Source organism: Hippoglossus stenolepis, chromosome 2 (genome assembly GCF_022539355.2).
Source record: "Hippoglossus stenolepis isolate QCI-W04-F060 chromosome 2, HSTE1.2, whole genome shotgun sequence".
In the NCBI taxonomy this organism is placed as follows: domain Eukaryota; kingdom Metazoa; phylum Chordata; class Actinopteri; order Pleuronectiformes; family Pleuronectidae; genus Hippoglossus; species Hippoglossus stenolepis.
This window is the reverse complement of record NC_061484.1, coordinates 7,736,345-7,762,007: the sequence shown is the minus strand read 5'-3', so window position 1 is coordinate 7,762,007 and position 25,663 is coordinate 7,736,345. Positions and strand designations below refer to the sequence as shown.

General features: G+C 41.8%; 1 protein-coding gene across 3 annotated transcripts in view; it reads left to right on the top strand.

The window, feature by feature from the left end:
- The window catches only part of myh11a (myosin, heavy chain 11a, smooth muscle), a 33,402-nt gene that overhangs the window by 4,605 nt on the left and 3,134 nt on the right, over positions 1 to 25,663 (top strand). For 2 of the 3 annotated variants that reach the window (XM_035177330.2, XM_035177348.2), the window contains exons 3-38: positions 201 to 357; positions 5,422 to 5,449; positions 9,635 to 9,734; positions 9,854 to 9,880; positions 13,307 to 13,399; positions 13,530 to 13,593; positions 14,164 to 14,259; positions 14,577 to 14,720; positions 14,816 to 14,911; positions 15,532 to 15,650; positions 15,777 to 15,929; positions 16,072 to 16,245; positions 16,363 to 16,536; positions 16,697 to 16,811; positions 17,391 to 17,584; positions 18,174 to 18,295; positions 18,382 to 18,451; positions 18,569 to 18,729; positions 19,389 to 19,497; positions 19,634 to 19,765; positions 19,939 to 20,145; positions 20,285 to 20,422; positions 20,533 to 20,656; positions 20,759 to 20,930; positions 21,091 to 21,303; positions 21,476 to 21,620; positions 21,756 to 21,962; positions 22,056 to 22,160; positions 22,423 to 22,575; positions 22,760 to 23,008; positions 23,310 to 23,522; positions 23,625 to 23,837; positions 23,948 to 24,109; positions 25,036 to 25,164; positions 25,248 to 25,336; positions 25,435 to 25,558. In XM_035177330.2, the coding sequence (XP_035033221.1) occupies positions 201 to 357; positions 5,422 to 5,449; positions 9,635 to 9,734; positions 9,854 to 9,880; positions 13,307 to 13,399; positions 13,530 to 13,593; positions 14,164 to 14,259; positions 14,577 to 14,720; positions 14,816 to 14,911; positions 15,532 to 15,650; positions 15,777 to 15,929; positions 16,072 to 16,245; positions 16,363 to 16,536; positions 16,697 to 16,811; positions 17,391 to 17,584; positions 18,174 to 18,295; positions 18,382 to 18,451; positions 18,569 to 18,729; positions 19,389 to 19,497; positions 19,634 to 19,765; positions 19,939 to 20,145; positions 20,285 to 20,422; positions 20,533 to 20,656; positions 20,759 to 20,930; positions 21,091 to 21,303; positions 21,476 to 21,620; positions 21,756 to 21,962; positions 22,056 to 22,160; positions 22,423 to 22,575; positions 22,760 to 23,008; positions 23,310 to 23,522; positions 23,625 to 23,837; positions 23,948 to 24,109; positions 25,036 to 25,164; positions 25,248 to 25,336; positions 25,435 to 25,558 (4,971 nt within the window). The remainder of the gene's footprint in view (positions 1 to 200; positions 358 to 5,421; positions 5,450 to 9,634; positions 9,735 to 9,853; positions 9,881 to 13,306; positions 13,400 to 13,529; positions 13,594 to 14,163; positions 14,260 to 14,576; positions 14,721 to 14,815; positions 14,912 to 15,531; positions 15,651 to 15,776; positions 15,930 to 16,071; positions 16,246 to 16,362; positions 16,537 to 16,696; positions 16,812 to 17,390; positions 17,585 to 18,173; positions 18,296 to 18,381; positions 18,452 to 18,568; positions 18,730 to 19,388; positions 19,498 to 19,633; positions 19,766 to 19,938; positions 20,146 to 20,284; positions 20,423 to 20,532; positions 20,657 to 20,758; positions 20,931 to 21,090; positions 21,304 to 21,475; positions 21,621 to 21,755; positions 21,963 to 22,055; positions 22,161 to 22,422; positions 22,576 to 22,759; positions 23,009 to 23,309; positions 23,523 to 23,624; positions 23,838 to 23,947; positions 24,110 to 25,035; positions 25,165 to 25,247; positions 25,337 to 25,434; positions 25,559 to 25,663) is intronic. The other variant, XM_035177340.2, reaches the window with a different exon arrangement.

Below are 25,663 nucleotides of genomic sequence, written 5' to 3'. Positions count from 1 at the left end.
CCAAACCAAATTTAGTGGGTCTTTCCTTGTGTCATGCGCCACAGCTCCACAAAATTGAATGGGAATTGCTCGAGTATTTCCACCTGTATAATTGCCTTTTCTTGTTCTTTCTGACATCTTTCAGTTGTCCCATACCAAAAAGACAAACATGTACAAACCGTTCTAAAAATCCTGTTCTTTCCCATGGTCTCTTCTCTCAGACGTACTCCGGCCTCTTCTGCGTCGTGGTGAACCCCTATAAAATGCTGCCAATCTACTCAGAGAAGATCATCGACATGTACAAAGGGAAGAAAAGACATGAAGTGCCCCCTCACATCTACTCCATCACTGACAACGCCTACAGAAACATGATGCAAGGTGGGATTCTTATATACCTCATGTTCCTTATGTGATGTACGACTAGTAGGGCCACTCAAGGGGAAAAACATATTTGAGATTCAAGAGTTTGTATGAGTGGATTCTCCTTACTGTTTATTTCCTACAAATGTTTTTTGTCCCTTTATTCTTGTAATATTATAACTTCTTTAATTAAATTAAGAGACTTTATTCTCTTAATAATAGACTTATTTCTCTGATATTTTCAATTTTATTATTGTAAAGTTATGACTTTTGTCTTGTTAAAGTTCTCAAAGATGTTAAAGTTCTCGAAATCACCAATTTTTTCCCCCTCACGCGACACTAATACTCCATCATAGTGACATCCCTGCCTCATTCAGTTTCTTTTTATGTTTACCCGCTCGTCCAGTGGGTTACTCCGATCAGGTGGAAAAGAGACATCGCTAATTGTCCCAGTTCCTGTCTGTGCTTCTTGTTTTTGGTAGCTCTGTCTACCCAGTGCTTACCTGAATAAGCTCCAGCTTCTACTGCGTGGAAATCCTCAAATAAACATGAATGGATCCTATTAAATTGAGGCATGACAAAGCAACACAGGAGCTGGTGTAGAAATCGTCGACACCTCCCTCACATTACAAAGCAAGCAAGCTGCTGGCCTCTTGAGTTTTTGTGTCAAATTGAAGTGTTGGCTTGTAGCTTTGAGGCCTTGGTGTGGGTGAGCTGTGGTATCAGCTGACAGAAGTTTAGATTTTTCTCACTGGGCGATGACAGTTTGCAGCCTTTTAGCTCTATCATGTTCACAAAGTGGTTGATAAAAACCACAAATGGCCCAGTGCTGTCAGTTTCAAATGCAGAACTGTGTTTGTTATTACGTGCAGTCCAGAAGCTTCCTCTCAGCCCCATCCCTCTGCTGCGACTTCTTTACAAAGGTATGAAAAAATGATAGCATAATAAATTCTAAAAGATAATTTTATGGACTGTTTCAGAGTCAGTGTCTCGTAGAGGTGGCGATAGTGGACAGTCGGCAGAGTGTGTCTTACAGTAAATGGCTCTGGGCCTAACCCTGCAGTGGTACGACTTCAGAGGGGCTGGTTTCCCACAGAATCTGTTTCTCGTGCCTCCAGGGGGTCATGCCCACAGGACTGCATGTTGACGTGAGGATGTTCTCTCAGAGGAGTTGACATCTGGATTGAAAGATGGGTGGACGGCCGTGAAACATTTCCTGTTTCAGCAACCTCCCCTTCCTCGTTCAAATCTTCCAACATTTTTCTCTCTCTTTGAGTCTGTGTACTGTAAATACCAAAGAGTTTTTACCTTGGGGCGAGAAAAGAGACTTTAGAGGTTTTCCTGTGAAACGGGATGTTTGGACGAGTAATTGTTAGGAAGTAATTGTTCAGAGAAAGTGGGATCGTCCAGTATCAAGCAATCCCAGCTCTCTGGCTGCAGACAGAGATGCTGAAGGTCTAGTCTTAAAATAGACAACCCGAACGGATGATAATGCTAAAATAATGCCAGCTAAACAGCTAAGTGGTTTTATAAGACAGCGGAGATGTTTGCCCTCTAGTACAAAATGCATTTCTTAAAGAAGAAAGTTTGGAATCCAGATTATATTTTGTCATACATACTGGTAGATACACATTTGTGGGACTTGTGGGAGTTTTATTTGAGAATGTTGACAGCATCAGCAGCAAATTCCTCCTACAGCCTCTGAACTAGCTCTCAGCAGTCTGAGACTTCCCATACTTGTCACTTGTCTGTCTGTGTTGATGATTTCATGTCAAGTCTGTCAGCAGATTAATTTAGTCCAGTCCATTCATTGTAAATTTTAGCATCACTGACAGAATATTGACACTGATATGTGACTGATGCCCAATCAAGATGATTTTGATGATTTTACAGAAGAAAAACATAAATATACGACTAGAATGTCACTAGTGCATTCCTCCACCGACAGACCCCTTATGAAACCACAGTTACATCTCAATTCCCATTAGCATCTGCTACAAATTGCACATAATCATACATATTAGTTATACTTAATTATTCTTTTTTTAATTGGGATCAATGAAATATTCTCTGAGAAATCAATGCTAAAGAAACTGAAAAACATCCTGGATCTGCCCCTTGATCCGCACGTCATCCTTCCACCAAGTTTTGGGCTAATCCATCCAGTAGATTTTGCATAATTCTGCTGTTCATGTCCATATTATTCACTCTATACTGATCACAGATATAGAACACCAAATGCATGGTCCCCACTGTACCCACTACACTGGTGTTGTCACTTCCTGTCCATCTTCATCTCTAGGAGTTAAGCCACACATGTTATGAAAGTGCATTCGGACTCATGATGAAAGCTGAGCATATAAAGGAAACTGATAATGAATGTGACAGGTTTCTGGCAGCTCCTCGACAAGACTGATCATGTGAAAGGAAAATACAGAAGCCTAAGAAAAGCAGCTGCGATTACATCCAGCTCTAATCTGTGGATAATGTAAAACCAGAGCGACTGTTAATATAATGCTCCCTTTCCTGACTTCCTTTTTTTTTTTTTTTAAACCTATTGTCATTTTAAATCCCTAAATCTGGTTTGGCTCTTTGATGATTGGGTCTTTAAACTTAATGCTCTAATGCTTACTTAAAGAACTCAGCTGTCACTAATGAGTATGTGTACATTGGAGGGTTTTACTTGGCCAGTACACAGAAAATGTTGGTATTTTGTACAACAGCTATGGTGTGTAAACACAGGCTCACCAGTAAACAAGAAGAGGGAGGATTGATTGGTGTTTGTGAAACTGTTTGGATTACTCTTCATCAACACATCCCTGGAGAGAAACACAGATACAGCTGCAACATAAAAGTCTTTTTCATTTGATAGGAAAATCTCACACTTGTTGGCACCCAGGAAACGTTGTTCACGACCAAGAATGTGTTTTTTTTTAAATTTCAGACTAAACAAGTCATGATATATGAAATGGCGATTGATATTTTAGCTCAAAGACCACCCATTCAGCTTCGGAATTCAAGACACAGCTTTAAGCTGCTTTACAAGCAAGTAAAACTGATGAAGTAAACAGCAACAGCAGTGACAGCACGGTCAGTTAATACATACAAACATAAAGGCATAAACAGAAAACACGTAATAAGTCAAAAATGTCACATAAAAGTGAAGCTTTAAAGCAACACAACGCAAGTTTCACTCTCTGCTGCATTCTGGCTCCCCCTACAGGTGGGATTTATAATTCACCGCCACAAATACGAGTTGCGGTCTGAGCCTGCCCGTGCACACAGCTGTACAGACGTTCATTAGTTGACACCTTTTTGGGGTCCAACAGTAAATGTTTTCACATTCATTGCATTCACGGAGGAGAACAGTAGCGTTACAAGCTAACACATAAGCAAGTAGCCAACGCAGTTTTCGATATCCGAGCATGATGTGTATATAATCACATGGAGGTGTTTGGCTAACTTGTGATGATGAACTAGCGAGTTGACAAATTCACGTACACAGCCCAACGTCAAGCGAGCAGAAAAGAGCAAAATGAGTGCTAACTGATGCTAACTGCAGTAAAAAATAAATAAGATAACACTTTTCTAATAGACATGTTTGTTTTTAATCCTTGTTTCTGAGATAGTGTAAGTATCAATGTTTTCATCCAAAAGGTTACCAAAGGTTGAGGATAAAACTGCACATCTATCAAGCCCTTTGAACATGTATTATATAACATGGCTGACAGGAAGCTGTTATTGTTGCTGCATTAGAAGGCTTTCCCATGAAGAAGTGGCCAATGAAGCAGGTCGTTTAACATTAAAGTGGAAGTGGTGCGTGGCTACAGCAAATCCAGATAACTCTCCTCAGCTTCGACACATTCTTCCTCCAGTCTTGGCTGAAATTCCGCTCCTCGGAAAATGTTCCCTCAGACTTTGATGTGCCGGAGATAAAAATGTGAAATTCCCAAAGAGAGTGTTTGTGTCTCGAGCAGCTGATGTGTTGTCCCTCTGTGCTCCCAGTGTTTACTGTACGTTACCGCATAAGAAAAAACACAGTGAAACTTTCATGTGATCAGATTTAGATTTTTTTACTGTCCCCATGACAGAATCAGCTTCACAAAGATATTCATAACATTTTGCCCCATTTTGTTGCATCTGTAGGACCATTTCTGGCATAAACAGGACCAGTCCACCTCAAGGGGACCAAAGACATGCAGTCCCAATGAGACTAAACTTAATTTTCAAAGTCTTGGTTAAGATTAGTGCAAAGATGTGAATTGTGGTTAGGTTAAGGTTAGGGATATATATGCAATGGTAATGGTAAGGTTAGGCATAAGGTTTTGGTTAGCTCTGTCCAGAATGAATGTATGTCAATAGAAAGTCGGAATAAGGGTGTGTGTCTGTCTGTGTGTGTGTGTGTGTGTTTGTAGTGAATGACAGTATGAAGCTTTCGATGCTTTGCTGTATTAAGAAAAATGTTTTGCAGCTTTAAGGTTTCACTTACTGAGAGTTTTCATGTCTGACTGCAGTTATCTTTTCATTCAGCATTACTCCCTGTACTCCCCCAGGGCTGGATTGTAATGAAGGATACAGTTACAAAATAGCCGTACATGGACTTGTGTGTATTCTCCCAGGAGTATTTTGGAGTCAATATAATGACTCATTGCTCAGCACATTCTGAGTTGATTTTTATGGTTAGAAATCTAAGTATTTGTGGGAGTTACATGTTTATTTAGGCACGGGGGAGCCTTCACAAATGAGCTTTGAACTGAGTCCCAGCTGGTGTCTAAGTTCTACACCAGACTGGTCTTTATTGTGATCTTTATTAAGTGTACTGTGCTATTGGGCATAACTGTACAAATGTCCTCTGGCCAAGCGTGAGCGGGAAAAAGAAAAGTCCTGTGAATGTTCTTGTGCTACATAATAAAAATGATGTATATTTAATCTGGCTATTGCAGATTCCTTTGATTTACCACCTAATCTGTCTGCTTTTATAGAGTGATCTGCACACTCACTTGTGTGTTGCACCCTGCATATTTGTAGAATCAGTTTTTCATACAAGACGTCTAACTCTGTAAAATGTCTTTGTTTCCGCAGATCGCGAGGACCAGTCCATCCTCTGCACGTAAGTGATCATCTGTCACCTCAAAGTCTGTGTGTGCGTTGTGCTTGTGTGGAGGAACAGTTACATAATGATCGTGTAAACACATAGTTAAACAAATAAGATTCCTGTCTGGTCTCACAGTGTCAGCCACCAAGAAATCACTCATAATTTAACAGTGGTATGTGTTTTTCTTGTGTTTGTTTTGAGGACGTTGTTGGCTGTTTTCTTCGGTTTTTCCTGCTTGTCGCACTGTGCAATTGAGATGTGATTAAATGGAGCCCAAGTGAATTAGCATGAATGCGTCCGCAGCTCTCCCTGGGGGCCGTGGCCTTGCTCTCATCACAGACTCTCGGTCAGGAAGTGTGCCCTGCGTCCTGATGGGAGAACCAGATTAGATCTCCAAATGTTTGGGCTCCATTCTGACAGTTTATTTATTTTAAGCTAATTCTTGAGAACTTTGGCAGGGTGATTGGAAATCCAGGGACAGACAGGCTCCTTTTGTCAGGCAATAATCTTTGGATTTTGATTCAAAGAACACAAATACATTTATCTTTTTTTGTCCTTTGTATGTTTTAATGGCTTAGTAGGCTTTGTTATGTTCATAATTGTTGCGTGTAAGTATGATTAGATTAATTTCGAAAACAGTGTATTTACCTCTTTTTCTATAGGATTCATTCCTAGTTTCTCACATTTGTTTTTCTCACTGGCTTATGATCTATGTTTATTTCAGTCCACTTCTACTGTAACTGTACAGCAGGAGAATAACTTCAGAAAGGAAAAAACTACTTTGAGCATAAAATAAACAGAAACGAGCCATTATGTAATATATATTGAACATAAACTTTCTTTTCACTGAGTCCACTACAGTCACTGTAAATTAGCTGATGAGCAGTAGATCCTAAATCAGGGGCCATCAAGGGGCCACAATTGACATAGAGGGGCCAATATGTCCCATGCACAATTCCTGATTCAGTAAGGTGCACATTTAAATCATTCCTTGTTTACTGTTTGCTCTATAGCTTTTAGCAAAGCCAAAGTTCATTGAATATATTTTGAAAATCTGTCCTTGTTGAAACATATTGTGTCCTTCAAAAAAGCTTAAAAATATTTATATTCTTAATACGTCTCATTTATTGTGAGCTTTGTTAGTAAGTGACTGGTTTATTTTAAAAAAAGAAAAAGACTATTGGCAGGAAAAGGGCACTTCAGGGGCCAATCAGATTGAGCTGAGGCCAGTGCCCCCCTGATGCCACCCCTGGATCCACCCCTGGGCTAGCTAACATGATAATATTTACTTTTTATCATTGAGTTAGATAAAATAAGGAAATGAGAGTTAGGGCTCTTCCTCCTCAAGTATCTTTTTTAAAATTCTAAATGAAGTGATGCCAGGATCATCACATCAGTCCATTTCCTCAACTCTCAAGCTTCTTTATCAGAGCGAGATTGCGGAAAGGTTATGTTGAATTGATGCCCGTCTGTGTGTGGACTTGTTGTTAGGTATTGTTAGGTATACAGACATGTTAAACTGACTCTTTGATGCTGATGTGACAAAACATATTCGGAGCCTCACTTTGAAACTGTCCAAAGTGATGAAGTGTAAGTGATGTGATACAGTCGAGCTGAAACACAAACTCTGGCTCGCTGTCCGTCAGGTCCACACACACTTTGAGGCACAGCAGCCAGCAGCCGAGCTTCAGCCTCAGCCGGCCTCTGGAGCCATATATGGCAGAAATGTTTCTGGTGCGATACATGGAATGTCATGTATGTGTGTGTGTTTAATTGCAGAGTATGTTCTTTGCCAGAGTGCTTTTACAGTAGTTCATCACAGAGGCCTTGTATCTTCATAGTGTGAAACTCAGTGTTTGTTAATTGTCATAGAAGACTTGTGTAACTATACTTTTTTATTTCAATTTAAGGACTACATCTGATTGGTATGGAAATTATGGCGTAGTGCTGAATAGGATTTACTGCCACCGACTATAACTTACGACTGTGAGGAGGAAAACTCTTAGTAGTAGTATAAAGAACATTGTAAAACATTTCTGTCTTTTTTTTTAACTTACTCATACAAAAGAAATGATCTGACAATGTTTTAGAAAGGCTTTCTGCATATATGTGAATTCATTTAGTTTGGACTACTTAATGCTTTTTATGGAACTATTTAATACATCATCCAAGTGACAGATTTATAACATAAAACATACAATATTTCTTGAAAAGCGTATTAATTATATAAAGTAATAAGTTACTTTAAACCAGCTTGTTTAATATACAGTCAGAGACTAGGACATTGTTTATAAAAAAGAATATGGAAAAATCCAATAATTTTGCTGTCTAGTATGACACTATCACAATGGAAAAAGGGGATTTGTGCTGAAATACAATTGAAGTGAAACCTCTCTACTGGATTGCATTAGATTCCACAAGGGTTTCTACTGTACTTTTTGGACACAAACTATTCTGCAGGAATCTTATTCCTCAGATTCTGCCACACAGTAGCAGGACTTTGCCATGGGAAATAGCTGGGAGCAAACTTAAATCCATTCTCGAGATGTTGACACTGCATCTCAGCAGGGTCAGCAGTTTCCTTTGTTTAGTATTCATTGCATGTGTGTGAAAGACTGGACTGATAGAATGAATATAGTGGCCACAAAGTGGCAGGATGTTGCTCTTTTGTGATTCTCCAGTGGGTTCAAATGTATCACACATATGGAAGAGGGGAAATAATTGATTTATCTGTAGGGGTTTTTTCTTATCCGTTTTTTCTTGTAATGTTACGAGATCCAATTTAAATTTCAGAAGCCTGAAGTGACACAAACGAAAACCCGCCCCCACACTCCATCACTGGTTGCACATTTTTTATATATTTAGTTGTTTTTTTTTTAAATGAAGTTCTCCACTCTGTCTTTTCACATATTCTTGTAATCGTAAGTGAAACGAGTACAGATGATATGCAGGGCATGCAGGATGAGACAGTTTGATGGACCATCTGTCGGAAAAAAGTCCCATCAAAATGTCTTCTGCTCTACAGTAGGAGCCTGGATGTCGTGTGTCCTAACCGGACCTGAACAGGACAGAGTAATTAGGTTCCTATCAGAGCTGCCAAGCCCCTAACATCGAGAGCATCCCATGCCTTTTATGGCCCCATACCTGAGAATGTGTCTGTGTACTACTGGCTGAAAGCTCTGGGATCGTTCAACTTTGTCTGCCTGAGTGTCCGAGATCATTTCTCTGAAAAGACAGACGTGAAGTGTTCTGGCTTCTGTTTAAAAAACGTTCGTGTTAATGATATTTGACACGTCGGACCAGTTTGAGGGTATCTGTCATAAAACTCTCATAATAGTCTTGTAAATGTCATATGAAGTTTCTACAAGCTACATAGACACTGGCTTTGGATAGGCACGAAGTAGCAGGCGATTCATTCTGTGCTGCTGACAGGTAGACATTTATTGAAAAGAGTAAACCATCTTTATAGACCATATTCAAATGGCGGCTGTTATCCTTTGACATCACACTCAAGGTGGGAAGCTCAAATCCTATGATTTGAGTTTACAGTTTACATCAAGCACTTTAGCATTAGATTCAGCATTTAGCGTTAGATTATTAGCCAGATCCCAGTGTACTTTACTTCTAGGCTTCAATACTTGTGTCCCAGAGATGCATTGGTATTTCAGGATTAAACTGTCTTCTCCATTGAGGAGACCATGTTACAGTTCATTGTTAAATGCAAACTATAGCTGTTGTCTAATCACAGCTTCTGTGCTGTCAGATATGTTGTTAAACATTGAAACATGGTCCCATGACCCTCCAGGTTTTATCCATCCATTGTCTTTTCAGTTGCTGGTCAGTTCGGAGGCAGTGAAATTAAAACATGTCCGATTTTTCAGTGTATATGCCTTATAAACCTGGATCCCAGCATTTGAGCTTCCCATTCTAAATGTGTGATGTCAGAGGAAAATAGTCTGTTGCATGTCGTACACCCCTCTCTCACCTTGGTTATTTCTTCACAGTCGACTGTGAAGAATGAAGGCAGCGATGCCAAGAAAAATCTTATCTTTTGAAAAAATGTTGCACATGATCTCCATTCAATTAACCTGGTTTATTCAACTGTGAACAGAGAACCTGCCAGTGCTGATTATCATTCCCTCACACTATATCTCCCCTCGCATCTTTTCATCCCCTTTTCGTTTTTTCCTCCTTCTCTAGTGGAGAGTCCGGCGCTGGGAAGACGGAGAACACCAAGAAGGTCATCCAGTATCTGGCTGTTGTGGCCTCCTCACACAAAGGCAAGAAGGACAGCAGTGCTGTAAGTATCCATGTTCAGTGACCATGTTGTATTAAAGGTTAGGATATGCCAACCAGTTCCCTCACTATTCAACATGTCTGCCCAGTTTAATCCTGTATATCGCCATTTCCTCCAAATAGCAACAATCAGGAACACAGTTTGCCTACGTGAGTAAAGGGGAATGCCTGGCGTGTTTTTTTGTGTGTGGTGTTTGTGCGTGTTCCTTCATTAGGTTAGAAAAATGCATGAAGATGATGTCTCTGAGTCTCTGTTTGTAGCTGTTTGTAATAATTTTCATTTCAGCGATGGTCAAGATCCCAAACCTTACATTGTTAGCTTGAGGGTGTTTCCCCCTAACATTTGAAACCTGTGTATCTTTACCCAACCAGAACTGAAGTAGACTGCATGATCATCATCATCATAGTAGTGACTCGTAATCACTTTTCAGACCTGTGAAGTGTTCAGTGAAGGATGTGTAGCGTTGCATACTCTTGAACAGGTTCATTGTGTTGAGTTTTGTGTCTTAATCCGTCTTCTTATGAACACCCTTTCACTGCCAGCGGAGCTTAGAACTGAAGCCTCCCCGGCAGTGAAAGGGTCTCTCACAGATCAACGAGCACAGTGTGAGCATGCCCATCTCTTGTTGTTGTCTCTCAAACACAGACCCCCCCTACCCTCCTTCCCTCCTCCTCATCCTCTCACCTTGCCAGTTGCCCTGACAGTGGGCCATTGACTGTCCAGTCCTGTAGACTTCACTGTACCTTGTGGTTTGCACAGTGTATAGGCGAAACCACAGTTCTTGTGAGACTCAACGCTCCAACTGGACTGAATTGAGCTCAGACACCTTCCTGATTAAATATTCTATTTGAGTAGGATTGTGACCAGAAGCCTAGTCAGACCTGGTATTAACATCCATCCTGAGTGATCCGATCACAAGTGCTCAACGCTAAGTTCAGGTCTGAAAGCTTCCAAATGCATCCTCAATGCGTCCAGAGACCTGATTAATCAGGCCACATTTGGAGGTGGCCTGGGATGTGGCCACGTTCCTTTTTGCTGTGTGGTGCAATGTGTCCTGGGCAACATATGAAGGACTGCTTACTCAGCTGATGTCCTGGACCTGCTATAGTTTATATGTATTTTTACAGTTCTCAGTGTCCATGTGTTGATTTGGAATACCGCCACAATGTTAACAACACCACATAATGATACCTACTCTATTTCTCTACTCTCAATCACTTACAATACATAGAAAACACAGTGACAGACATATCTGTAAATTTAACTTGTTAAAACCAACAAGATTTGGTCTTCAAGAACAAAAGTGATGGACGTGATTTTTGCGTACAGAGCAGGGAAGTGAGATCATTTCACAGGTGGTCACAGGAGACACATTCAGTACGTACTTTAATGTCAGGTGTGAACAGACGAACTTAACACTGTCCACTTCTGATGGGATCTCTCAGGACAGATGTTAATACCAAGTCTGGAAAGGACCTAGATGTCTCCTGACTAGATGTTGATGGTTTGTGATGTTGGTGTAGCGTTGGTGTGGGTATTAGCCAGATTAATTCATGGATTAAAGAGACACTTCCCTTCACCTCTGACTGATTGAGGAGATGTTGTTCTGTCCCCTGTCCTCTGTAGGACCTCGTTGCTCCCAGGGACCTTGCCTGATCAGAAATAGCATCTGGTTGATCTTTTTTGCTTATGCTTTCTCTCTCCTCCTCAGGCGCTGCTCTGACTCCTGCTGCTTCTGTCTTCATAACTTTTCTTTATGAAAACAGAACCAAAAAGAAAACAGTCCTTCCTACCAGCTGTTGCTTTTACTTTCTTTAGTGCTCTATTTTTCTTTTTTCTTCTCTCTCCTTTCTTTTTCCAGTGGCTTAAATAAAAAGGACCCCCCCTCCTCTCTGCTTTGCCAACTCTGAACTGCACCTCTACAGCTGGTCTGTATCTTTCCAATTTTACCATAAACTTAATGTTGTTGTTGATAGACTTTGGTCCAGCAGGACAACAAAACATATTTTCACAGTAAAAAGAATACGTTAATTACCTTCAATCACCTTCACTTCTTTGTGTGAGTTAAAAAAAAACAAGATAAAGTGTAAAGGGGAATTCCTGTATCTATACATCCTATATGTTTATAAATGTGGGTGTGTAAATGAACGCTAGTCAAAAAAACAGTGGAATCGGTTCCGTAGATTCTCTCCACCGGCATCCGCGACACGGCGGCCGTGGCTACAATATTATCTTATGGGGCAACTGCAACAGTCCATTAAATGTCCTTATCAGAAAAAGATTCGGCCATGATAGTTTCTCTAAGTAAAATCCAAACTCCTCTCTCCAATTCTGTCTCTTACACATACAATGCAATTCTCATGAGACTTGAGAGTGAGACTTCTTATTGAGTTAGACATGTGTAATGTTCCACACTCTCAGCCAAGACAAAGAATAACAATTTGAGAATTTTATTTGTGGAAAAAAACTTTGATTTGACATTTTGTGGGCTGTTGGCCCATAAGATTACATAGTTGCCACTGCCACCATGTTGCGGCTGCAGGTGCAGATGATCTACTGGAACCAATTTGATTATTATGAACACAGGACCAAGGTTGAGAAATACCAGAATTCCCCTTTAATAGAAATCCCCTTAATAATTATCAGCCAATTGAATATTTTTAAAAGGCACTGTCCATCATTAATTCTAAACATTCATCAAAATCAGACTTTGTTGTCTTGCAGTAGAGGAGAATAATCCTCTCATTGACTTTTTTTAAATTTAAAGATCATGTGTTGACATTGTTTACTGTTGTCATCTCACGTTGCCAATTCCACTCTCAGTTTTATCATGATGTGGCGCTCTTCTTCCTCTCTTCCTGGCGTTAGCTCGTTTACAGTGATAGCCGCAGGGAGTGTTTTGAAGTGAGAGAGTAGGTGAGGTAGAGGACTACAGCACCTGACCTTGTTGCTGGGCTGACACAAGCCCCTTTGATCGGGTGGATTAGCCCGATGCAGAGTGACAGGGTGTCTGCCTCATTTACCCACCATCACCCGGCTCCACCCACCGGTCCACCGGCTCTGTAGTCACGCTGGAAGCAAATCGCATCTCCTCAAGGCTGTTTGTGAATCAGAATCAATTTGAGTTTGGCGATACACTGAATCCTTTGGCAGGATCGTCCACTGATTTAGTTCAGTCAACATTAGTTGGATGTCTCATCTGACTCAACATAACCTCGCTCATGCAACTCCAGCTCCGTTTCCACATCATCAACAGCAACAGTTTCTCTCTAAGAGACAAGTATGTAGGTAGTGGGTCTGTTTTACATAATATGTTGAAGAACTAGTATGAAATCATATTATCTATAGATTTACTTGTCAGCATATTTATTGATTTATGGCGAGCCAATTACATCCTTCATGTTTTTATTTGTTTATTGATTTTTACTCTTCAGTGATGGTATTCTGCTGAATCCACCCTATCCCATACCCACCCTCAATCACCTCATCCCCACCAAACAACACCCTCTGCCCCCCCGCCTCCAAATCCATCAGTGTGTAAGAGCCATGTTTTTGTATATCGCTGTCATCACTAGGGGGAGCTGGAGAAGCAGCTCCTGCAGGCCAATCCCATCATGGAGGCCTTCGGAAATGCCAAGACCATCAAGAATGACAACTCCTCCAGATTTGTGAGTTTGCTGTTTGTAGAAGTGGATATATTGAGCATGAGTCTTAATTTTCTTATTTATAATTTGTACATCTGTTGTTCATCGCATCTCCTCAACCTTTTAACGTCTTCTTTCCTCATCACTCCAACAGGGAAAATTCATCCGCATCAATTTTGATGTGACCGGCTACATTGTTGGAGCCAATGTTGAGACGTGTATCCTTTTTCTCTCTCTTAAAAAAGCATTGGTCTCCGTTTTTGAAAATTAAATGAGATCTAAAATCACTTTTCTGTGAGATTTTCTAACTGTCCATCAAGACACCGTGGAATGATATAATTTTATTCAAAATCGTTGCTTAATTGTGTGGCTTTTTAATGTCCGTTTTTATGAATGTAGATTTTAAGTAATTATTAACAGTTTTAAAAAATGGAGACGCCACCTTTTAAGATTGAGTACCACTGCTAATCTGCCATCTTGTATTCATTGTTTCTGAATATTTTCTTTTTCACAGTTTTTATGAATTTGACCTTAATTGTTTAATTTATATTGCTCAACTATTCCAGGCCCTTATAAATAGTTTCCCGTACAGAGGGTATATGTTTAGATATGTCGCTCAATGCATTTTATTTAAGAGTGCGCTTCTAATCTGCTCAATATCTTTGCATAGTGTCCCTTATTTGTTTCTTTTTTGTCTTATTCACCCAGTACAAACGACACAAAGGGAGGCAAGGTTTATATATCATGAACACAGAATTTTATATTCTTTAACAGCTTCCTGCTCTCAGACCTGCTGGAGAAGTCTCGCTGTATCAGACAGGCAAAGACAGAGAGAGCTTTTCACATCTTCTACTACATGATTGCTGGGGCCCAACAATATCGTGGTGAGTCACAATCTGCAGCACTTCCATTAACAACTGCAGGCTGATTGACCATACATTGCACATCATCACAGCCAACATAAAAACATTATGTTTCTGAAATGAAATGTCCTAAATATTTTAGTTGAGCCAGTGAGATTAAAAAAGTTAAGCTCGCAGGGGAACATGTGAACCCCTTTACTGATGTCAAACTATAATAAGAAAGTCAAGGCTGAGAAAACATGATTCAAATTTGCAAAAAGTCAAATCTTCACTCATTCAGAGAACACTGAAGATACATTAAATGACCAATGATATAACTCTATGTGTTTTATTATCAGAGGAACTGCTTCTGGAGCCCTTCGGTAATTACCGCTTCCTGAGCGCGGGCCACGTTCAGGTCTCTGGCCAGCAAGACGATGAGCTGTACGAGGAGACCATGGAGGCCATGAAGATCATGGGCTTCACTGATGAGGAGAGAATCGGTACCAGTGATAATTCTGACCTTATCTTTGCTTGGACAGAATAGGATGGGATGGAGTCAGCTGTTTCTCTGAGCTGTCACGCTTGTTTGTTTCAGACATCCTCAAGGTTTGCTCCACCGTGATGCAGCTGGGAAACATCGAGTTCAAGAAAGAGAGGAACCAGGAGCAGGCCACTATGCCAGACAACACTGGTTAGACACCTTTATTTCAAACTATTAGAAAGTCTATGAACATGTGGTCATTAGCCACATGTTAATTTTATTGACTACAATATAAAATGTACTTCTAAATAAAGACATAGTATAGACCTGGTATTAACATCTGTCCTGAGTGATCCGATCACAAGTGGTCCGCACAAAGTTCAGGTCTAAACGTACCCACGTGTCCTGAAATCCAACCAAAACTAAGAAATGGAGGTGGTCTGAGACGCATGTGGCCACATCTTTTCACTGGGTAAAGGCAAACCCAATATACAATATCCAACTAGCAAACAACATATATATATATATATATAACACTGATCACCACTTAATGACTGATTCCTTTCTTAATTTGATAAAAATCTTTCTTCACAGCTGCGCACATTTACTCTTCATTCAGCCCCTCCTGACTTTGCTCGCCCTCCTGCTCTCGCTCTATCTCTCTTGTCTGCACCAACACACACACAAACATTGTCATTAGGCACATCTGTAAACTCAAGACAGGGTGAAAACATCAGTTGGTCTTCACAGACAGAAATGACAGAGAGACAACAGCGATATTTACAACTATTTACATGTGTTCACCGACTCATTTCCTCTTGTCTGTGCAGCGGCTCAGAAGGTGTGTCATCTTCAGAGTATCAACGTGACCGACTTCACCCGTGCCATTCTCACCCCTCGCATCAAAGTGGGGAGAGAGGTGGTGCAGAAGGCACAGACCAAAGAGCAGGTACCAAACCTGGTGCACTGTGTGAAACCATAAGAACAAAGAAGCCTATTCTGCTTCTATTGAACACTTCCGAAGCCTGTCTCTCATCAATCCGACGTTTCCTGTCTGTCTGTGTGTATTTGTCAGGCTGACTTTGCTATCGAAGCTCTGGCGAAGGCTGTGTTCGAGCGACTGTTTCGCTGGATCCTGACGCGGGTCAACAAAGCCCTGGACAAGACCAAACGCCAGGGAGCCTCATTTCTGGGAATCCTCGACATTGCCGGCTTTGAAATCTTTGAGGTATAGACACGATGATCACTGATGAGCCAGAAATCAAGAAGCTTCTACGTGTTTTGGAAAATTTGACAAGATGAATACTAAAATATACAGAATATATTCATGCGGGATGAGGGTCTTTAGCTCTGTGTTTTGGTTGTTGCAGGATAACTCCTTTGAGCAGCTGTGTATCAACTACACAAATGAGAAGCTGCAGCAGCTCTTCAACCACACCATGTTCATCCTGGAGCAGGAGGAGTATCAGAGGGAGGGCATCGAGTGGAACTTCATCGACTTTGGTCTCGACCTGCAGCCCTGCATCGAGCTCATCGAGAGACCAGTGAGTGGCTGTTAAACCAAACAAGATCCGCAGACACTTGGAGATATTTTATGATTTATTTTGTTTTAATAAAAAATGCCGGTCAAACTTTGTAACCACTGTACATATTCTCTGTAGAACAACCCTCCTGGTATCCTGGCCCTGCTGGATGAGGAGTGCTGGTTCCCCAAAGCCACAGATGTCTCCTTTGTGGAGAAACTCTTGAACACACAAGGAAACCATATTAAATTTGCCAAAACCAAACAACTCAAAGACAAGACAGAGTTTTCTATCTGTCACTATGCTGGGAAAGTAAGTATGAATGGACATTTATAATATGATCATGATTTGTTGCCCCACTGAGTATAGAAACCTAGTATTCATATGTTGAGCTATAATTTAAGTATAAATTGCTGATGTATTGTGGAAAAAAAAATCTGTAAAACCAAAGTAACACTGATGTTGTTTGTAGGTGAACTACAACGCCTACGCCTGGTTGACAAAGAATATGGATCCTCTCAATGACAACGTCACAGCGCTGCTCAACAACTCCTCCAGCCAGTTTGTGCAAGATCTCTGGAAAGATGGTGAGATATCTGACTTTACTGGTTTGAGTCAGACACAACTCACCCACAACTGGTTATATTTATATTTGAAGGAAATATTCCTGCAAATATGTTTTAAAAAATGAAAATAAAACTGTTAAATTGTACAGTAGACATGTTAACATGCTGAATTAATTATTGTAGTGATACTAATAAAGCTGAATATTGGATCCAAACTAGATCTGCACAAACCCTACAATACTATTTGAGCAAGGAATACATAGCTGTCACCAATAATCATTGCAGATGGTGTTCAAATTAAATTAGCATACATCTCATTTTGGACTTAAAGGCTCTAACTGTTGGATCTGAAATCACAAAAAACACTGTCGTTGACAGCAATGCATGCCGCCATTGCCCTCAAACAAATCTGACCTGTGGACACAGATAACTGGACTTCAAGTGAGACATACGCACCAATTTGTACTGTGCCATCACATTAAGATTTCACACATTATTTTATTCACAGGAAAATAACAATTACAACAGGAACCAAACACATTCGCTCAAGAACATTTTTTTACCATCTTGCATTGAATAAACACGTCTTGTACGTTGCAGCGGACAGAGTGGTCGGCCTCGACACGATAGCCAAGATGACGGACAGCTCCATGCCGAGCTCCTCAAAGACCAAGAAGGGGATGTTCCGCACGGTGGGACAGCTGTACAAGGAGTCTCTGGCCAAACTCATGACCACGCTGCACAACACCCAGCCCAACTTTGTCAGATGCATCATCCCCAACCACGAGAAGAGGGTAAGAAAAAAGCCTGGTGGTCTGGACCATGTGAGACCACGCTCTCCATTTCCTATGAACCTGAACAAGATGAGCATTTTCAAAAAAATGATTATGTTTAGACCCGACCCAGTACTTTTATCTGTTGCCTCATGGCACATTCAAACATGTTGATTTATTTATTGATATGAAAAGCAACACAATATCCGCACATGGGCATTTGAAGGCATCCATCCATGTATTATCTATACCACTTGTCCTGTGAGGGTCATTTGGAGAGGTGGGGTACACTCTGGACAGCTCGCCAGTGTATCGCAGGGCCAACGTACAGACTGAAAGAACCATTCACTATCATTCACATGGTGAATTTAGAGTCTCCTATCAGCCTAACCCCAATCTGCATGTCTGTGGACAGCGGGAGGCAGCCGTGGTACCCAGAGAAAACCCACACAGACACAGGGAGAATATGCAAACTCAGCAAATTTGGGATTCAAACCCGGGAACCTCCTTGCTAACCACCGCACCGCACCTCACCGCACTGCCCCGTTTGGAGGCAGTCATGTCTATATCCTTCATAAAACCTGGTGTAATAAAAAACTGTTCTTCTCAGGCAGGGAAGCTGGATGCTAATCTGGTCCTGGAGCAGCTGAGGTGTAACGGTGTGTTGGAGGGAATCAGGATCTGCCGACAAGGGTTTCCCAACCGAATCCTATTCCAGGAGTTCCGCCAGCGGTGAGTCGGATCTACTTGCATCATGTTTTCGAATCAAGTAAATTTTCTCACCATATTAAGTTTGATATATTTATGTCTCCTCGCAGTTATGAGATCTTGGCTGCTGGCTCTATTCCCAAAGGTTTCATGGATGGTAAACAAGCCTGCTGCCTCATGGTAAATGTAGTTCAAAGTCCCAACATTTGTTAATCACAGTCAGACCATGTATAAAGTCGTACCTACTTACTTCATACCTCTTGTGAGCTTCATCTTTCTCACTAATCTCCTGTGTAGATCAAGCATGTGGACTTGGACCCCAACCTGTACAGGATTGGACAGAGTAAGATCTTCTTCCGCACAGGAGTGTTGGCCCAGCTGGAAGAGGAGAGAGATCTGAAGATCACTGTGATCATCATCGCTTTCCAGGCCCAGACTAGAGGCTTCCTGGCCAGAAAGTATGAACATGCAAGCCTCCTCACACATACTACACCAGTGGCGGCTGGTGATATAATTCATCGGGGGGGCGCAGAGTTTTTAGAGTTTTGGCGCAGGGTAAACAAACTGAAGCCAGAGTCAACAAAAACAACTCCGCAGTTCCCCTGAAGCCGGTCAGCTCGCAGTGGACGTAACTCAGTGACATCAGACGCACCTGAGACGGCGTCCAGGGTTGACCAATCACATTTTTTAAAATGTAAAAATATAAATCAATACCTATTGGCTTTAATTAAAAGTGGGAGTGTCTGGGGAACAGAGGGCTGCGCCACGAGGAAAATCTGCAGGTATTATGTATTTAGACAGAAATTAACCAAATACAATTGTACAGCATTGTACGAGTAAACTATCATTATATAATTCAATAATGTTTATCATTTTTATACAGGCTTTTTTTTCTCAGGATGTTGGAGGGGGCGGTGCCCCAGCACCCCGTATTGACCAGCCGCCACATTACTACACTCTATTATAAATTGTACTGTCTGTGATGCATGTTACTGTTCACACGTTCAGTCAATCTAATCTTTCAAACTGTATTTTGGCTCATTCTTTGTTCTTGCAGTTTCTATCACTATAAATCACAACTTTACATTATATTATTTATATTGCTGTATTTTTAAAGGGCATTTGCAAAGAGGCAACAGCAGCTCACAGCCATGAAAGTCATTCAGAGGAACTGTGCTGCCTACCTTAAACTGAGGAACTGGCAGTGGTGGAGGCTCTTCACAAAGGTCAGCTTCTTATTCATGTAGTCTAACAATATCATAGTACACCCTGGTATTTTAGTCTCTCTTGTTGTATAAAAATTCTTAAATTAAAGACTTGAAGGCTTGACCTCATTTTAAAAATATGTTTTCAATTCTCCAGGTCAAGCCTTTGCTGCAAGTGACCCGACAGGAGGAGGAGATGGGTCTGAAGGAAGATGAGTTGGTGAAAGCCAAAGAAGTTGCTATAAAGTTTGAATCTGAGCTCAAGGAGATCTCCTTGAAACACACATCGGTAAATGATGACGCCGACACATTTTTGCTTTCACTGAAGGTCACAGCCATCTAGAGCTGTTTCAAAGTAACAATACATGAGGTTATTAAATACAAGCATAAGAATTAAGCACTGTGAGTTGAATCTGCTGATAATGAAGCTGAAGCACATCTCCACCTGTCTGTGTGCTCCAGGTGTTGGAGGAGAGGAATGCACTGCAGGAGCAGCTCCAGGCAGAGACGGAGCTGTATGCTGAGGCTGAGGAGATGAGGGTTCGTCTGGGGGCCAAGAAGCAGGAGTTGGAAGAGATCCTTCATGAGATGGAGGCGAGGTTGGACGAAGAGGAAGAACGTGCTCAGGCGCTGCTCGTGGACAAGAAGAAAATGCAACAGCAGATGCAGGTCTGCACATTCTTGCTTTTTGTTCTGCATTTACTGTTGCTTTTTTGATCATGTTATTAAGAAGCTATTCATTTATTAATTTATTTCCATGTTTAGCTGTGCACAATGCAGTGAGTGAGTGTGAGACTCTTTCATGCAGGAATTGGAGGAACATCTGGAAGAGGAGGAGGACGCACGTCAAAAGCTGCAGCTGGAGAAGGTAACCTACGAGGGAAAGATCAAAAAGCTGGATGACGATATTCTGGTGATGGAGGACCAGAACAACAAGTTGGTGAAGGTAAGAATTGTAAAACAGTATTTATCCAAGAGGCCTGGATATTGGTCAATTACCAAGAGAGCTCCTGTGTTAAAAAAATGCAAATTAAACAAATCAATGATGTTTTGTAGGAGCGGAAGGTGATGGAGGAGAGAATCGCAGACTTCAGCTCCAATCTGGCTGAGGAGGAGGAGAAGTCAAAGAACCTCACCAAGCTCAAAAATAAACACGAGTCCATGATCTCTGAATTAGAAGGTAATCATCCTTTATAAACCATTACTTACGGGACAACTGGAGCTGTGCTTGTACTACAAAATGTAGATTTATGCTAATTGTAACCCTCCCCCATACTAATAGTCCGCTTGAAGAAAGAAGAGAAGGGTCGCCAGGAGCTGGACAAGGCTAAGCGGAAGCTGGAGGCCGAGTCGAATGACCTACAAGAGCAGGTAGCTGACCTGCTGTCTCAGATCGCTGACCTCAAAGCTCAGCTCGCCAAGAAGGAGGAGGAGTTACAGAATGCCTTGGCCAGGTAAAGTCCTGAGACGTTACAAACATAGCACGCATTAATTTAAATGAATCACCAATACACTGGATTCTAAAAAGCCATGTACTTCTCCTGTATCCCACAGCAACTATAAACGTCTATTATACTCACTAGTTTCTTCCTCTGCACTTATTTTCCTTCTCAGGTTAGAAGATGAGACAGCCCAGAAGAACAACGCACTGAAGAAGATCAGAGAGCTGGAGGGACACATCTCCGACCTGCAGGAGGACCTCGACTCTGAACGGGCGGCCAGGAACAAGGCAGAGAAGATCAAACGAGACCTCGGGGAAGAGCTGGAGGCCCTCAAGTCTGAGCTGGAGGACACCTTGGACTCCACCGCCACTCAGCAAGAACTAAGGTTAATCATACAAAACTAAAATATCCATTTCATTTCATGCATTTAACTTATATTCTTGGTTGTATAAAGTAACATACAATGACCGTTAAATCCAAATATTACATGTAACCAAGAGCCATGAGTTCATATTTGTCAAATAAACATCTGCATTATCGATCCATCTGTTGTGCAGAGCCAAACGTGAACAGGATGTGACGCTGCTGAAGAAAGCCATCGAGGAGGAGAACCGAACCCATGAGGCCCAGGTCCATGAGATGAGACAGAAACACACCCAGGCTGTGGAGGAGCTCACGGAGCAGCTGGAGCAGTCCAAGAGAGTAGGCCTGCATTATCTCACACAGTCTGATAACTTAGGAGCCAATGAGCTTGTTTATTTTTGCTTGATAAAGTTTCTATAAGGAAAAACTGTTGTTTTCTTTCTAATCTCAACGATATTGATTTTCTACTCTCAGGTGAAGTCAACCCTGGAGAAGGCCAAACAAGCTTTGGAGAAGGAGACGTCCGAGTTAACGATGGAGGTGCGCTCACTGGCCCAGGCCAAACAAGACGGGGAGCACAAGAGGAAGAAGTTGGAGGGTCAGGTGACGGATCTGCAGTCACGCTTCAACGACAGTGAGAAGCAGAAGGCTGAGCTGGGAGAGCGCTGCTCCAAGACCACTGTGAGTAATTAGTTACATCACAAATGTACAGAGAAAGAAAATATTCTTTTTTTGTATAAATGTCTCAGAAACTGTATCTTCATCTTCATGCAGGTTGAACTGGAGAGTGTGACAAACCTATTGAATGAAGCAGAAGGCAAGAACATCAAACTGAGCAAAGATGTTTCAAGCTTCTCCTCCCAACTCCAAGACTCACAGGTAACTGGACTTCAAGCAGAATATACAGCTATATTGTATTATCTATTCAGTTTACATGTGATATTTCCTGTGATACTTAAACACTTAGTAACATGCAAACAAAATATAATGGGTTCCTCCCTGACCCATACTGCATCCTTTCACCAAGATTTGTGAAAAATCTGTTCAGTTGTTTTTGTGTAATCTTGCTTAGAAAACAAAGTACCTTTTGACAACATGTTGAACTAAAAGCATTGACCTTTGAACTGGCGTGTCGCTGCAGGAGCTGCTGGCCGAGGAGACGCGCCAGAAGCTGCAGTTCTCCACAAAGCTTCGGCAAGTGGAAGACGACAAGAACAGTTTGCAGGAGCAGCTTGAGGAGGAGATGGAGGCCAAGAGGAACGTGGATCGACACGTGTCGACCCTCAACATCCAGGTCAGAGCTCAAACCAGGGGCCATTACTTAACAGATGATTTAGTCAAGTGGGAGGTTTTAAGACAATAGTCTTCCAAACATGAACAATTCAAAAGACAAATTCACTGCTAAGGAACCTGAAAACACCAACGCAAGATTCCTCTTTTATTGTCAGTGACCTAACACAGTCTTATTCTGCCCACAGCTGTCAGATTCAAAGAAGAAGCTTGAGGAAATGACAGGAAACGTTGAGCTGCTTGAAGAGGGCAAGAAACGTCTGCAGAGAGACTTGGAGGCGGCCAACACCCAGTTTGAGGAGAAGGCCTCGGCGTTCGACAAGCTGGAGAAGACCAAAAACCGTCTGCAGCAGGAGCTGGAGGACACGCTGATGGACCTGGACAACCAGAGACAGAACGTGTCCAACCTGGAGAAGAAGCAGAAGAAGTTTGACCAGGTCAGATAAATCAGAAAACTGAGATACTGGATTATTACGGGAAAAGTAATTAATTACAGATTACAAATTTGATAATATAACCTAAAGTACAACCACCATAAAAGTGTTTACAAGTACTTCTGATTAATGCCACATAATACAATAATATGCTAGTGCATTTTCAGGAAAATGGGAAACAAATGTTTTGTTGAAAGGATTTTGTCAAATGTAAGGTTAGAACTTAAAAAAAGAAAGTATAGTGTGGATTGAATCTCTTTAACAGCTACATATATCCACTTATCTATGGTTATCTGTCCTCCAGATGCTGGCTGAGGAGAAGAGCATCTCCAGTAAATATGCAGATGAGAGAGACCGGGCTGAAGCTGAGGCCAGAGAGAAGGAGACCAAAGCTCTGTCCCTGGCCAGAGCTCTGGATGAGGCCCAGGTCTCCAGAGAGGAGATGGAGAGGGCCAACAAGATCCTGAAGGCGGAGATGGAGGACCTGATCAGCTCCAAGGATGATGTGGGAAAAAGTGTAAGTGAGCGAGTCACGCTTCAGGCTGTCAGCACTGGATTCGTCAGTAGATCCAGTGGTTTCACAGCATTGCAGTTGATTTGAAAATGTATTCAATGGCAGGTCCACGAGCTGGAGAAGTCCAAACGAGGCCTGGATGCCCAGGTGGAGGAGATGAAGACTCAACTGGAGGAGCTGGAGGACGAGCTGCAGGCGGCAGAGGATGCCAAGCTGCGTCTGGAGGTCAACATGCAGGCGCTGAAGGCCCAGTTCGAGAGAGACCTCCAGGGACGTGATGAGATGGGAGAGGAGAAGAAGAGGCAGCTTGTCAAGCAGGTAAAAAAGCATTGAAATGTATTATGTTCCTACCTGGAGAAGACCTACCTTAGAGAACATTGCACCAGCTGCATCAGAAGTAAGTGATGATAAACAATGATCGATCGCAGGTTCGTGAGCTGGAGACGGAGCTGGAGGATGAACGTAAACAGAGGACCCTTGCGGCAGCAGCCAAGAAGAAGCTGGAGACAGACATGAAAGATCTGGAGGGACAGATCGAGACATCCAATAAGGGACGGGACGAGGCCATCAAGCAGCTCCGCAAGCTTCAGGTGAGACTGAGGGGTTGGAATACATCCAGCAGCAGGTTTAATATAAACACTCAACAGTCTTATTTTAGGTTTCATTTAATTTTGTATTTTGTATTTTTTGGATGCACATTGTTGTTCATCTTTTCCTCCTATTTCTAAGCGGGGTGATAAAACAATATCAATAATTATCGCAATATAATTTTCATCAATAGCAATATAACAAAAGTCCAATATATCGATATATTGCTTATGCATTGTGTAAGCACAGTAAGCACACAATCTACTTCAGATTTTTAAAACGTTTTGATGTTTATCAAGTGTTTTTCATTCTCTGCTTATAAAGAAGAGTTCAAACCTTCACTCAGGAGCAACACACACACACACGCACACACACAAACACACACACATACACTTCGTATTCCTTGGTTGTTGTTTGTTTTGGGTGAATACACATTTTAAAGCTGATTTGAGTTGTGGTCTGTTGCTTTTGCAATGCTGTTTTTTCTTCCGAGAATAGTTAATGTCTGTTTGCCCATTGTTTTGTCTGGTTTGACAAAAGTTTTTGCTTTTTATTTTCCTTATTATTTGTCATACTTGACTCTGAATAGCACCCCACATTATTAACCAGCGTGAAATCTCCTACTGTATAATTGTGACAATTACTTAGTTATTTTAAGATTGTACTGTGGTGCAGGTTTGTGCTTCAAATGATGACAGTACCAACTTCTAACTAAGTGCATGTTCAAATGCTATGGTCAGAAATATGGTGTTGCCATGAAAGCCTGATCAATAGGCAGTGCTGAAAATTATGAGCTCTCTGAACGTGATATGTGGCGGCATTAGCCATTAGATTTTAAAAATTGAAATAAATCACAGTCTGATTCTTATTGTCTCTACTCTCCTTTTTTTCTTTCTGTCTCTATTCCTGCTCCTCTTCCTCCCTCCAGGGCCAGACGAAGGACTTCCAGAGGGAGCTGGACGATGCCCGTGCTGCCAGGGAGGAGGTGCTGACCACCGCAAAGGAGAGCGAGAAGAAGGCCAAGGGTCTTGAGGCCGAACTCATGCAGCTGCAGGAGGTAACACAATGTTTCCTAACAAAATTGTTTGTGGGCAGATTTTGATGTGAAAAAAAATAACTTTGTCATTTATCTGTTTCTAGGAAATGGCTGCGGCAGAGAGGGCGAGGAAGCAGGCAGAAGCCGAAAGAGACGAGCTGTCCGACGAGCTGGCCAGCAACTCCTCTGGAAAGTGGGTGGAGAGTTAATTCTGTGTGTAAGAGTGTGTAAAGTGAAACTAGAAAAGGAAATGTGATTATATTTGATTTCCACTGTGGCTCCTGTGTTCAGGTCAGCCTTGTCAGATGAGAAGCGTCGTCTGGAAGCGAAGATCTCCCAGCTGGAGGAGGAGCTGGAGGAGGAGCAGAGCAACATGGAGATCATCAACGACAGGCTGAGGAAGAGCACGCAGCAGGTGACCCGGCTGCTGCAGCTACATGAGTCCTTACAAGGCTCATTAAGTCTATATACCTCATCCATATCCCCTGTATCATGTTAACAGCTTGTATTCCCTCCACAG